Consider the following 15295-nt stretch of genomic DNA (forward strand, 5'->3'; position numbering starts at 1 on the left):
GCGGTCCCCCCTGATGCCCCATTTGGCAAAGTCTTTAAATGGAATAGTAGTAAATGGAATTATAACTTGTGGAACAGTACTTGATTTCAAGATTTATCTCCAACTTTACTTTTTACTGCTATTATTTGCTGCTGCAGTTTTGCTTTGCTATTTTGATATACTGTATTTTGTCTTTTAAAAATCTTATTTTTAGGTACAACAGGGAACCACACTACATCTTTTAAACTGGAGATGTCTCAAGCTGGATTCAGCACACACGTGTCAAAAGTAAGTGAGTACCATAGTCATAGTTTAGTATTACTGTTGTAGTTGTCCTTGGGCCTGTGTCGTGAAGCAGGATTTCTCATTTACGTGGATAACTTGTCAGATTTAAGGTATTCTGGGCTAAATGTAAGTGAACAAAGATAAAGGCCACGTTAAATGGGGTACCTTAAATCCACGAAGTTATCCCGCTAAGCAATAAATCTGACTTTGTGATAGAGGCCCTTGTTACTGTATAGTAATGCTTGATCAGCTGGACTGTAGTGTTGTCATGTTATTGGCAAAGACCACAATCGCCCACCCCCTCCCTGATAACAGCTTCCTCTGTAACTTTTTGTAGAGATCTATTCACTGAAGAATTTTGTAACTCTTGAACTCTCAAATTCTTCATATGTCTCAGACTCAGTACACTTTAACTGGGAAAATATGTGAAACAAAAAAATCTGGGCAAAACTAAGGTGTGCACTTACGTTAGAATTCCCTACAGACATATTCATGATTTACATGTGAATCCTGCAAATATCAGAGTGGCAGAGGAAAAGAGAATAGGGGAAGTCCTGCCCCATCATTGATTTGCTCTGGTTGTCTTTAGGAAGGAGTCATGTTTGGTGCAGTTGGGGCATATGATTGGAATGGAACTGTGATAATGAAAAAAGCTCAGGATTTTATCATTCCGGGTGAAGATGCATTTCACAGCCGTGCTGTTGAGAGATATGAAGGCATGGCAGGGTACGTTGGTAAGTGCTGGAGAGTGTTGCTTTGGTTTGCTTTTCACCATCAGCTTAGAGATGAGTAGATGCACAAATATATCTTCTTTGCGGATTCAACTGTAAACACGTAATTGTCTGTTGAAGCAGTGGGACCATTGCGGATTTTATGGTTTTTAACACTGTATGTGCTTCATTGAATGATGTTTTTTTTTTTTTTTATTAAGTTCTGCACTGATTTATTGACTGATCTACAACAGAATATGCAATTATTAGACTAATAATTCTTCACATCCAAAGGGCATACACTAAATTATCTGCTAATAATCAGTTCTTTGCTTTAAGTTGAGCAATTTTTAGATGTACTATTAATAATTGCAATATAAACAAATAAATTTTAATCAGCATTTTTTTTTAGGTTATGATGTCCAATCAGCATCAAGACCCAAAGGAATATTATACATTACAGGTGCACCACGATATAACCACACTGGTCGGGTCATTGTATATAAGCTTGATGGAAATAATATTAAAATTAAGCAAATCCTGAAAGGAGAACAGGTACATCTGTAATATTCGTTTTTTCTTTGGTTGATTTCAAAGAGGATCACATTCAAAAAGCTACACAAAACGTTAAAAACAACATTCTGCAAGGGGAGAATATTTGATGAATTTTGCATATTTAAAAAACCTTTTGTCAAAGCTGAGGAGTAAATAAACCTAACCATTTATGAGGAGGCCATACCTGAAATTATTACATTTGGCAAATTATATGTATTTCTTTTGAGAAAATGTTCCATTGGAATAACAAGAAATGGAACTATATGATAATGGGGGATAGGTTAACTTCTTCATTATTTGGTTGCTGTATTGTTCTCTCTGGTGTTCTATCTTCTGCAATCCTATAAGTAACTGAAGAAAAATGTTAAAACAGTAATTGTTGTCACGCCCACGAGGGCAGGACCGAGCACTGGCAGGCAATCATCAGCTAATTGCCCCACTTCTTAAAGCTGTCTAAGACCCAGGTTCATTGCGAAGTATTGTTGCCATTGTTCTAATGTGAAATGCTGAGCGGTTTTCTGTCTATTGTCTTCCCCGATCGCCCTGCCTGCTGTGTCCTGCCTGCTGTTCCGCCTGCCCTGCCTGCTCCGTCCTGCCCTGCTGTTCCTCCTGCCCTGCCTGCTCCGTCCTGCCTGCTGTTCCTCCTGCCCTGCCTGCTCTGTCCTGCCTGCTGTTCCGCCTGCCCTGCCTGCTCCGTCCTGCCCTGCTGTTCCGCCTGCCCTGCCTGCTCTGTCCTGCCTGCTGTTCCGCCTGCCCTGCCTGCTGTGTCCTGCCTGCTGTTCCTCCTGCCCTGCCTGCTCCGTCCTGCCCTGCTGTTCCGCCTGCCCTGCTTGCCTCGCATGTTCCATCCACCTGCCTTCTCCTACCTGCCTGCTCCGTCCTGCCCTGCTCCTCCATCTGCTTTGTGTTTCCCTTCCCATCGTCGTCTTGTCCCGTCACTCCATGTAGGACTGACTTTCCTGGACATCGACCCTTTGCCTGCCTCACGACCACGACTTTGCCTGCTCCCTTTAACATTGCTTATTGCTTGCTGGAATATTAAATCTGTTGGACACTGCATTCCGGGGTCTGTCTCCTCTGTCGCGACCATCCGCCACAATTGTTCCATTGACTTTCCTGTACTGATCCCTAAAATGAAGGCATTAGGAATATAAAGATAAATATTTTGTTAATATTGCAATTATAATATTTAATAGGTCATTCCACCTTTGTTATAAGAGTATTGATGCAATGAAGGCTAGAAAAAACTAAGAAAAGGGAGAATTATGGGGTTTAACAAAGTTATTGCAATAATATCAATGATGCAAAAATGTTTTTTTTAATTCAATGATTTGTCTGTTGTGTACATAGATTGGTTCATACTTCGGCAGTGTTCTTCAGACTGTCGATGTTGACAATGACACTTACACAGACATCCTTCTTGTTGGAGCTCCAATGTACATGGGCCCAGAAAGGGATGAACAAGGTCAAGTTTACGTTTACAAGATTAATGAGGTAGTTTTGCTGCTTACCTTGTTTTATTTCTTTAAGCTTCTTTATTTTTTATGTATTTCATCATTAAAAAAAGTTGTTTATATAATGCCATTCAAAAGTTTGGACACACAAAGCCACGTCCAAAGGAGAGTGATAGTATTGCATCACATGACCTGGTCACCTGACCGAAAGACAGTAGGAATTGTTTACTGTGTCTAATAGTTTTGGTGGCGTTTGAAGAGAGAGTGAAGGCAAAGCAGCCGTGAGTGCTCTGTGTGTATGTGGACCTCCTTCAGGACAGCTGGAAAAGCGTCCCAGGAGGCCATCTCATGAAACTGGTATAGAGGAGAAAGTAGGGTCATTCAGTTCACGGAGCAATTGGGGTTAAGGGTCTTGCTCAAGGGCCCAGTGATGGAATCACCCAGAGATTTGAACCGGAAACCTTCTGAGTCCCAACCCACAGAGCTGCCCCCCCCCCCCCAAATGTAGAGAATATTACAAATAAACCTTTCTATGGGTAGGTATGTCCAAACTTCTGACTGATACTATGTGTGTGTGTGTGTGTGTGTATTAATATCAAAGACTTGAAGCCCTACAAGCCCTGATACCTAACAAATGTTTAAATAAAATATATTTAGGATGTGTAGACCCAAGAATAAGGTTCTGGTGTCTTTTCAGACAGATATGTTTGAGTATGAGATGACATTGAAGCCCATTGCTCAGCCATGCTGCACCAGCCGCTCTCACAGCTCCTGTAAGACCATCAACAAAAACGAACCATGCGGTTCACGTTTTGGGACTGCGATTGCTTCAGTCACCGACCTTAACCTCGACGGCCTTGGTGATGTGGTGATCGGGGCACCTTTGGAGAATGATCATCGGGGGGCAGTCTACGTTTACCATGGGGCAGGCAAATCTTTGAAGAAGCAGTTTGTGCAGGTATACCTGATTAATGTGCCGTCATTGTTACCTATTTGCCATATTTGAGTCACCAGTTTATCTGAATTGGGTAACATGGGACTGTAAGGAAAATTCAACATTGCAAACAGGCAATGAATGCATGAATGTCAATGCTTTGAGGTGGATAGTTCAGGTCCAGAAAGTAAAAATCCAGACCAGGAGTTTGTTTCGATCAACCAGTATAAAAACTTACAGTCACACACTACTAAATTGGTTGGATAAAACAAAATCTCAAACTGGATTTTTACTTTCTGGACTAGAACTATTCACCTCTGGTAAATGCAGATTTTTTTTTTCTCACTAGTCTTAATCAAACAATGAAATGCAATGTGCAACCTGAGTCATGCTTCCAAAAGAAATGGACAGACAAGAGTATGAATAAATGTATGAAATCATGATATGTTAGGTTTAGTGTATAATGCTAGATACAATACATATAAAATTTAATATAATATATATGAAATATGTTATACATATATAGAAAATGTAATGAAAAACTGTAAAGCATAAGTTCAGAGTGCCTTTCCAGTTGGACACATAGTAACTGCGGGCATGAAACATTGGTGGATCGATCTTCTATCAGTCTGATAATGGTGCTGGAAAAAAAGCTGTTCTGCAGTCTAGATGTGCAGGCATAATAGTACTTTCCTAATGGTAGAGTGCTACAAGGTGGGGGCAGGGGTCCCTTCTGATGTCAGTGGCTGTCCATAGGCTACGGGTGTTGTGTATGTCCTCCATGGTAGGTAGCTGGCTTCCTTCGTGCTTTTCTTTGATGAAGAGCAGCTGGTGTATCAAAATGCAACATGTCAGAACACTCTCAATGAAGTAGTGCTAGAAACTTGCTTGTGTTCTCTGGAAGTACCTTTATTTAGTAGATACTTTTTTATATATATATATATAAATATTCCCTCCTCCACCCACCCTCTGCGGAGGACTACTTTATTTGTATTTATTTATTTTATTTTATTATTTATTTATTTTATATTTTTATTTACTTCCTCAAAAGAAGGAGAGGGAGGGGGGGGGGAAACAAAGGAGAAGAAGGGGGGAAGAGAGAGAGAGGGAGAGAGAGGAAAAGAAAAAAAAAAGGGAGAAAAGAAGACACTTTTAAGTGACTTACAACTGAAGCAATTAGAGGTTAAAGGCCTTGGTCATAGGCTTAATGATAAAATGATTCTGGCATGAGATTTTGACTAGCGATCCCCAGAGGCCACACACTGCTACTGCAGAGTATGGTAGAGTGGGCTGTCCATGTGAGGTCCTCTGTGATGTGACTGCTTAGGAATTTGACACTGGAAACCCTCTCCACTAAGTCACCATTTGTATAGAATGGAACAATGTCTTCACTATGTTTTCTGAAGCTGCTGATGAGTTTCTTGGTATTAATGCGTATGAGTGCCAGACTTTCAAAACGGGGCTTAGATAACCGATTCGGGTCCTTTTCCCTGTAGTGATCACCATTTTGCCATCCATAAACTAAGGAGAGTGTTTGTGATGTGGGTGGGTACACAGTCATGGGTATAGAGGGCATAAAGAATAGTGCTCAGCACACTGCCTTGGAGTACACCAATTTTAAATAACAGGGCTGAGGATTGATGGGATCTATACCTAAATTTCTGAGGGCAGTTTGTCAGGAAGTCAGGAATCCAGCTGCAGAGGGACTGGGGGACGGCCAGGTGCAGTAATTTGGGGACCATCGTTTTTGGGACGATTATCTTGAAAGTGATAGTCAATGAGTTGCATCCTAACATATGTCCCGTGGTGTTCAAGGTGGGTTAGAGCAGTATGAAAAGCAGTGAAGATGGCCTCCCCGGTGGATCTGTTTGCTCATTAATGGGTTAACGGCTTCGATGTTCATAAAGAACCATTTCATGATGGATGGGGTGAGGGCAACTGGGTGGAAATCATTCAGGTTACTGGCACGTGTGTTTCTGGCAATGGTACAATAATGGCTGATTTGAGAAATGTTGAGAAAATGGGCCGAAACAGGCAGATTGAAGGTATTTGCAGCTGGTCAGCATGGAGACTCCTCCAGCTATTGTATTCAGGCCTGCTGTTTTCCATACATTCACACTACAAAGCATGGATCTTACGTTACAACACCTTACAGTAACGTATAGTCTTATCCGTCAACTGTTTGGCCAAGTCTTTACTTAAGTAATGTTTATTTTTTCACAATATATTCACCAAACAAGCATCATTGGTCAATTTTTGCTGCTAAATCTTTTCTTTTCCATTGACTTGTAGAGAATAGCATCTGGCGGAGATGGGGAAAAAATGAAGTTTTTTGGTCAATCAATCCATGGAGTCCTTGACCTAAATGGAGATGGGATTACTGATGTTACAATCGGAGGAATTGGAGGAGCTGCCCTTTTTTGGTTGGTACTATGCGCTGTAAATCACCTTTATTTCCTGAATAACCTTTCCATCACATTTGAAGGGTTTTAGCAGTGGTGAGTTAGGAAACATGCCTTTGAATAATAAGGGTGCTTCAGTTGGTCTACGGAGCAAGTTGCAAAGGTTTAAAAATTGGAACTGTGCATGCAAAGATACTGCTTCAGTACAGAGTAGCACTCACAGTGAGATCAAGTGCATAAAGGTGACGTGCTTAGATTCAGCCTTTGTGCCGATCTCCTTTCGGAGTTTGTCCTGTGTAAATACAGCTCTCTCTTACTGCTCTACTCTGTTAGTACTTTGTCACTCATAAGCCAACTAAATAGCAGAATTACTAAAAGACTACACACACACACACACACATATATATATATATATATATATATATATATATATATATATATATATACTGTATATAATTATATCAAATGTCATTCTTTCAGCTGCAGCAAATTTGTGCATTGTTTTATGTGTCATATATACTCACTTAGTGAATAACTACCCTACTTTTGTGAAATAGAGTCTTCTCTGCACATTTTTAATGTGTCTTGTTGTCATCATTCTGTGAAACTGCTAAAGTATTTTTATTCATTATAATATTGAAAAAAAATGAACCTGAAACTCTGGTTTCTCGTTTATGTTTCCAGTCACCCTGCTCTCAGGTGCTGTACAGTATTTTTATCGATTCCCTACCTAAGTTTAAGCAGGATAAAATACTGCACTTTGTGAATGGTTTCTGTTGAACATAACACATTTCTAACATCTAAGAAAATCATTGCTTCTAGGTATTTATTCTCCTTGTTTGGCATGAAGGTCATTTAAGTTTGAAGCGATAATTTTCTCTTGAAGGCTTCTTAATTGTATTTTTTTTTTCTTTTTCTGAGGGATACTGTTAAGATAGCACATCCATTAGTCATTTCTATTACTGGTTCCTGTTCATCTTTCTTTAGTCAGAATTGCATTAAAAAAAAATTATGAAACATATAGAATCCTTAGTACTGTACTTATCTAATTCTTGATGGAATAGACCAAAGGTTTCCATTTGCATGGAATGTTTATTATGTCATGTGGCTGCCTGCACATTATATAAATGGGCAGAGCTCCAACCCCAATTAGGCATAAAGACCTTTCCACAGCAGGTAAGAATACAATTATTAATTTTTCAAAGTACTTAAGGTTACAGTAGGGTAAAGCAATAATACATGGACACATTCTGTATACAAAACAACACAGATACCTCTTCTGCTACATGCTACTGTCACATCCTACATGCCTGACCCTCCTGTCTCCTCCATAATGTGGCCTTAATGAGCTACGGCTGGTGCTTGTTACCCCATGTTAATCCCTGTATTTCAGTACCTGTTTGTCTCATCAGTCCCAGTCCGGACATTAACGTCAAACCTTCCTGTGTTCTCCTTTGTTTCCAGTCCTCTCATTTTGGATCCTTCATGGTCCTGTTTCTTTCTAGATTTTGTACATTTAGTTCAATAAACCCCGTTTATTTCGCCATAATGCCAGCCCTCGACTTCTTTGTCCCTCAAGTTGTGACAGATACCTGCTGCAGATCACGCTTGCACTATTTTTTACATTCTAAACAAAATGAACAGATTATACAGAAAGGAACACTTCACTTCATTGTTTCCTAGGAACATTACTGACAGTGTCCTGAATATCTGACTACCATGTCCATTGGTAGCAATGTTTTCTGGTCATCCTATTTTATAATACTAACTGCCAGATATTAACACTTGACTTAAAATGAAGTACTCATCAATATTTAGCATAAAAACTGTCATTGGAATTTTTTTTTAATTCCTATAATACATTTGACCAAGAATTGAAGACATATATGCCTAATATGTAAATTATTTTTTCAGGTCTCGGGATGTTGCCCAGCTCAGGGCTAATATGTCATTTCAACCTGATAAAATTAACATGCAAACATGTGGAGCTTCTAGGAAGAACAGCGGCTGTGTCAACATCACAGTATGCTTTGGATACATTGTCAAGTCTGAAAAGGAAGACCGTTTTAGCACCGGTAAGCTTGTATGTCAATCAGTTGATCCGTCCATTATCCAACCATCTTCCATAAACACTTATCCAGTACACAAGTAAGTTTACAGTATATGCATATACAGGGGCTATATTTGACTCTGTGGGTCAGGCACATCACAGGTATATCACAAAGTACTTAAACTCCATCACTAAGGGCCTGAAAAAGCAGGTCTTTATTGTTCAAGTGAAAATTGGAGGTCTTAGCCCCTGGCTCCAGATGCCCTTCCAGCCAAGTCTGTCCCATGACATCCTCACCAGACTAAATGACTTTGAGCCTAGTATGCAGGCACCCCCCTTATTACATTACACAGAGACCGAATAGCGCAGTGGCCATTCATTGAAATGATTCATTCCATCTCCTTTCAGAGTTTGTCCTGTGTAAATACAGCTCTCTCTTACTGCTTTACTCTGTTACTTCTTTGACCGGGGATCAGTCAATTCAACATGTTCCAGAACATGTGTTCATATACTTTCTCCAAATCTACAAAACATGTGACACTGTATTAGCATATTCCCACAACCCTCACACAGCTGCATGAAGGAGAAGAGTCTGTCCACGGTTCCACGGCCAGGCTGGGATCTCCATTACTCCTCCTGCATCCTAGGACTGGTCACTGCAGATCATGCTTGAAAATGCTTTAAACTAACTTTCCCAGGCAGACCATGACATACCTATGAGTATCTTTGTATTAGAAAATGGTGTTTGGTAGGGGCAATCCTTGGTTTTGCACAGAAGTCCAATAACAGTTCTCAACTGGTAAGCAATTCCTCCCAATTATGCCTACCCAGTAAGATGCAATGTTCCCCATGTATGCATTGAAGTCATCCTTTATGACGACAGCAGGGCTATTTAAGAGTTCATCTTTATAGGAAGTTCACCCTTAGCTGGGTACTTGGAATACACAGTCAAAGTTTACTTCTCTGCAACTCACAATTGCATGTAGGCAACTCTTGACTGATAGAAAAAACTTAAACTGAACAACCCTCAGGGAGGGACTTGAGCATCCCCACATGCACCTGAAGTTATCCCTCATAGGAGCTTGAGTGCAGGAGAGACTCCATTGTAATTATAACCAGCTAATTTCTTTCTAGCTCCTGTACTGGCTCCTTTCCTGCCAATGATGTAACATTCCTCTTTTCCAAAACCATCAACCCTTTAGGTTCATTGCCCATGCCGATGGTGGTCCGACAAGACAGACTAGATAGAAAAGTAAAGTATTTTATAGGAAATATGCAATCTTCATTAAAAGGTCAATATAAGGATTCATCCATCATCTAGTATAGGGTCAGAGTGAGCCTAGAACTCAACTCAAGCGACACTGGGTAGGTGACAGTCTGGACAGGATGCCAATATATTACTAGGCAAATACACATTAGGCAATTTAGAAACACAAATTTGTGCACATTACCGAAGACAGTATAAACTGTGCTCGTTAACCAGTTCTTTGCTGAAAGAATTATATTGTGTACAAATTCAGGACAAAATAGTATTTTGATCAGTTTCTGAATTGTATTTTTCAATAATTGTTACACTATGAATACTTGTCTGGGTCATTGATTATGTAATGGATAAATAACAATGAGGTGTGATCGATCAAGCCAAAGATGGTGCATTACACCAAGTTGTCATTATTACACCATGGCTAACGAACAAAGAGGAATTCTTCCATTAGCATTTAATGGCGTTTCAATGTGCTCTTAAAAATATAGTCCCTATAAGGATAGAACATCAACTCACTGGAAGTGGCAGGTCCATTGAGTACCATAGAAACTGTCAACAGATGGGCACTTACAATTTGAAAAACAAGACAAATTATGGTGATAAGAATGAATGCTTATTTATGATAGTCATGTGACATTTCTGGACCAGTATGAAAATAATATTTAGCAATGCCGTGGTACAATAAAGTGTAACAAGGTAACAGAACAAATTTGTTGCTAGCACTTAAGTGATACTTTCATATTAGCTGTCACTTGTGGTTTATGAGTTTCTCTCTCTCTCGCTCTTCAGACATGCAATACAGTCTGACATTAGACTCCCTCAGAGCAGTTTCAAGAGGATTGTTTGTAAATAACACAGAAAGGAAAGTGCTTGAGCAGAAAAGGATATCCAACAAGGACAGCTTTTGTGGGGAACACAAATTCTACATGTTGGCAAGTAAATCATATTCCCTTTTCCTGAGGTGTTAATTTAGAATTAGCATTAAAATGATAGAGTTTATGCCTGAATTTCACTTTGTCACCTTGCATTGCTCAGCTTTGTGTCCTCTGTCTTGATTTCCTCTGACAAGAAAGTTTTCCTCTGAACGACAATGAGTGGAAGTTTGAAAGAGGGGTGCGCCTATGTTACTGCCTACTTCCCGTGTTTCTCTGTTGAGCTGGGTCTTAAGAAAGCCCATGGGATCATTGTCGCATTCCAGCTATTATCTCAGGAGGCTTCCATGCATCAAGCTATCATGCTAGTAATTAATCAGAGGATGTGTGAAATGTGTTTTGAGAGAAAGGCTTATGTAATTTTATTATGTATTTTGGCATTAGGTCTCACGCAGGGATTTTCTACTAAATTCTGTGGGATTTATAGAAAAATAGAGGGCCGCGTTCTTACAAAAAAAGCAGTAAAATACCGTGTAACAAAAATCTCATAATGAATTCTGAATACAGTTCTAGATTCTTTTTAGTCAGGTTTTTGTTTACTACCTCTCAACATGAATATGTCTTGGGGGCATGTTAGGTACTTGTTATGGGCAACGCTTCTCCAGGCGGTTTTAGACGTCCTCCATAGCACACTGTGACCAGTCATTTGCGAACAAGGTAAACAAATGACTTCATAGCAAACTGGTCATAACTCTAGGAAAAGGGGACAGAACAGATGACCCTTAAAGGACCCATTCCCCCATCCACTCCAAGCAATGCCCAACTCAGGCAAAACAAATTATCATTTTATATGGTTGTGTAAAGATTGCATCTGGTCATGTTTGTCAACATCCATTAAGTCTGCATATTAAGTTAAATGTGCTCTTGTGCCAATAAAAAAACTGCAGATTATGTTTTAAGAACAGTACACATGAAACAAAACAGGCAAATGCAACAGATTTTTCACCAGACAACATTTACTTTAATCGGAAACAGAGCGAGAATGATCAAAGAAAAAGCTAAAACACCACAAAATAGTCCACAGTCTGCCTTGGAGAAATTACCCCACATTCCTTTTCTGATAGCTTTCGGTAAACAGCCAAGCAGCTGTAGCACAGGGGATGACCAGCATATGTTGAAAGATTGTATTGTTTGTTTATCTCATTATATTATACTAACAAGATCACTGAATGATATCTGACACCAGTGATGCAGGATAGATTCTACAACATGACACTTTACAGGTGAATCTTCCATGAGGTCTTGAAACAATTTATTCAAGCTGGAGTGGACAATTATGTCAGCATAAAATGAATATTTAAAACAGGATGTATATTTTTTTATTTGTCTTGCAGGATAAACTGGACTTCAGGGACCCAGTTATGATCTCACTGGTGTTTGAGTTAGTGAATAAGGATAAGGGCCCAGTCTTGGATGGGGATTTACCAACATCTCTCAATAAGACAGTAAGATGTGTTTTCTTTGTCATTTCTGTTAAAGCAATAACAGTTGCTCTATAAATCAGGTGTGAAGTATATTAGGCCTAATGTTTATGCTGTCACAATAACTGGCACTTTCATACATTTTAAATGCCTTGTAATAGCAGCAACACTGAACTGAATTAGTAGAGTGAATGTGTTTTTTCTTGTAGAACTGAGAGTTAGAATTCAGTGTTTTTTCATAGTACAATCATTTGTTGAGTGTTAGTCAGTAATTAATGATATAGAATTATTATACGGAGGTACAAATTCACTAAATAGCAAAATTCAACTGAAATCTCATTGTCATGTGACTTATGACACCTGACGGTAAGGTTATGATGGGCAGATGAAGGTGAGAAGTGGTAGTGCAGTTATTTTGAATGACTTCTAGCCAGTTCTGAACAAATCTCAAAGGATTCTGTTTATGTGCCTCCTCTTTGACTTTAAAGATCCACAGGACTTGAACTTTTCCATATTCTTTCCTAGATTGCTTTAGTTGACTGTGGAAACAATGAAAAGTGTATCACCGACCTTCATCTGAAAGCTACAGCAAATATAACAGAGTAAGGTTTTAAATATATTTTTTGCTGGTACTTAATTAGAGCCAAGGAATACACATACCATGTATACATTTATATGTTCATGTTTTAGTGACTATTGTAGGTGTATTGAATCAGCAATTCACTGAGTGATATACAGTGTAGTATGACACATACTTAATATATTATGTCATATATTATATAAAGGAAATGGAATGTATGCTAAAATTAATATAGTATTTCTAAGAATATTTTAAGGATATACCCCTATTTCAGTCTTTTCTGAGTCAGTACTTGATGTTAAAATGGTAAATTAGAGCGTTGCTCCCTCTAGAGGTAAGTATGAAAAGAAACACCTCATGAACGTGTCGCTCATGGAATCTTTCTTTCGTAGCCTTGTCATTAAAGCGAATCAAGAAAAATTCCACGTTGAAGTTAAGGTCAGAAACAGCAAAGATAGCGCCTACAACACAAAGGTTATACTAACACCCTCTAAGAACATCAACTATATAAAAGTAGAGGTATGTTTCTTTTTCAGACACATTGCATTTTATATGTTAACTCTATGAATTATATAAAAAATGTTATATCTATAAACCTTTCTGTTCTTTCCTCATGTGCTAATTGGTTAATTGGGGGAATTGGTTCTATTACAAACATATCGGCATAATAAAATTCAAATGATTTGTGGTAGTAAAAATTAAATTTCATGGTTTGGTATCTTAAAGAAGCAAAACATCACATTAATACAGTGGTACCTCAGTTCTCGAACTCATTAGAACTCAAATTTCTTAAAAACCAGTTCGAAAAAAAAAATTACCTAGAGCTCTATCTGAATCTCAGAAGTCGAAGCGTGAACGCAGACCTAAGAACTTGTACGCGCGGGGAAATGAGTCAGGCTGCAAGTCTCTCAGCGGAAACAATGGGTAAGGCTTCAGTCTCAGCCTGGCATTTGCTGTGATAGCACCGTGCATGTTTACATTACAGTTTTTCTCCATTGGTTTGGCTCATTTCTTGAAACCGAGATGACATTCTCAAAACCATAAGGTCATTTGGCCAAACAGTCTTACAGTTCTGCTCAACATTATAGCTCACTAGCAAAATCAAATATCTTTCCCCAAACTCTTCATCCATGCTTCAAAAGCAGATTCCTTTCCCATATAAAAGGTCAGTACAGTCAAAATAGCACAGATCCTTCTCAATTGCCTTGGCACATGTGCATTCATTTAGTGCTTTTGTCAAAATAACCTGGATGGTTTAGCACAACACCATGGATCCCCTGCAAAAGCTCATATCTCTCCCAAAACAGTTTATCCATGTGTCAAAACTAAATATCCTTCTCAAATAAATACTCAATGCCCCCAAAATGCATTATACCTTTGGCATTGTTTAAGCACTGCAAGTCAAAATGCTTAGACGTTTTGTCACTGAGGCACAGGTCTAGCAACAGAATACAACTATGAATAAAACTAAAAGATTTTACAGTAAAAGCAGCCTCCAATAAACCACTCATACTCAAGGAAACTGTAAACATTTTTATTCGTACAAAGAAATGTTAACATTAGAGAACATACTGTGAAAAGAAAACGTATACAGGATTCTGTAAATGTGAACAGTTATAAACACAAACAAAAAACAAAAAAACAAAAAAAAACTCTAGCCTACCATACTGTAAATAAAGTTTCAGAACTATAGTACAGTAATATTTTCAGTGGTCGCCATTGTCACCCTCTCTTTCCTGGCCACCATCCTCATCCTCCTGGCCATCGACGCGCTGCTCTCTGTTAGGCCATAAATTCTCATCCACATCGCAACGGATATTTTCTCTTGCGATGCAGCGAGGGAAGAAACGGCGTGAATGCCAACTGCTCCTTCGTTAGTTCTAATTTCACCTGATTGATTGTCAATTACTGTCATAAATTTATCAAATGTTCCAAGAAATTCTTTCATGGTATTATATCCTTGACTAATTTTGACAGTTGAACAGACAATTGTGCATATGATGACTTACACAATGAAACCATGCTAATATGTTTTGGAGAGAGTAACCATTTCACTGAAAAATCAACTAATCAGTTTAGATCAGCAAGATCTATTTATTTGGAAAATGTGCTAAATGTGGGCTCATTGTGCTAACTGTAGCTACTTGTACATAATCATTTGAAAAAAAGTCACTTGAGACATGTACTAAAGCATTTGCAATTTGATAAAACCAATGAGAAATGACATTCTGTTGTGAACAATTGCAAGGTGGTTTGGAGATTTGTCCATGTTATTTTGAGAATGTCATCTCGGTTTCAAGAAATGAGCCAAACCAATGGAGAAAAACTGTAATTGAATACATGTATTTAGACAGTAAAAATACATTTAGACAATGATAGACAGTAACAGTAATTATTATTATATAATAAAATGCATTTAAAAATAAAGAATTCTTATTCATTATTTTAATATTAATAATAAACCGTTAATATGTCTAATTATAATAATATTGTTGTGCTGAGTGGGGGCAGAACGGAGACAAAGGCGCAGACGTCAGGGTATCGGAGAATACGGGGTTTTAATTACAGGTAAGGCAGGCAAAACACAGACGGACAATACAATTACCGGACTGGGGAAACAAACTGAAACGTGTAAGAAATACAGAGGGCTAATGACAACAGCCAGAAACAGCTGATCACACGGGGTTAACGAGGGGGCGTGGCACACGGAAGGAGCAGACGATTGGTGC

General features: G+C 38.7%; 1 protein-coding gene across 1 annotated transcript in view; it reads left to right on the plus strand.

The window, feature by feature from the left end:
* The window catches only part of itga1 (integrin, alpha 1), a 41847-nt gene that overhangs the window by 15334 nt on the left and 11218 nt on the right, over nt 1–15295 (plus strand). The window contains exons 10-20 of the mRNA XM_023823080.2: nt 194–267; nt 854–998; nt 1387–1529; nt 2880–3023; nt 3681–3941; nt 6210–6340; nt 8234–8394; nt 10423–10565; nt 11900–12010; nt 12512–12588; nt 12959–13085. Of these exons, the coding sequence (XP_023678848.1) occupies nt 194–267; nt 854–998; nt 1387–1529; nt 2880–3023; nt 3681–3941; nt 6210–6340; nt 8234–8394; nt 10423–10565; nt 11900–12010; nt 12512–12588; nt 12959–13085 (1517 nt within the window). The remainder of the gene's footprint in view (nt 1–193; nt 268–853; nt 999–1386; nt 1530–2879; nt 3024–3680; nt 3942–6209; nt 6341–8233; nt 8395–10422; nt 10566–11899; nt 12011–12511; nt 12589–12958; nt 13086–15295) is intronic.

This window comes from Paramormyrops kingsleyae, chromosome 7 (genome assembly GCF_048594095.1).
Source record: "Paramormyrops kingsleyae isolate MSU_618 chromosome 7, PKINGS_0.4, whole genome shotgun sequence".
NCBI classification, from domain to species: domain Eukaryota; kingdom Metazoa; phylum Chordata; class Actinopteri; order Osteoglossiformes; family Mormyridae; genus Paramormyrops; species Paramormyrops kingsleyae.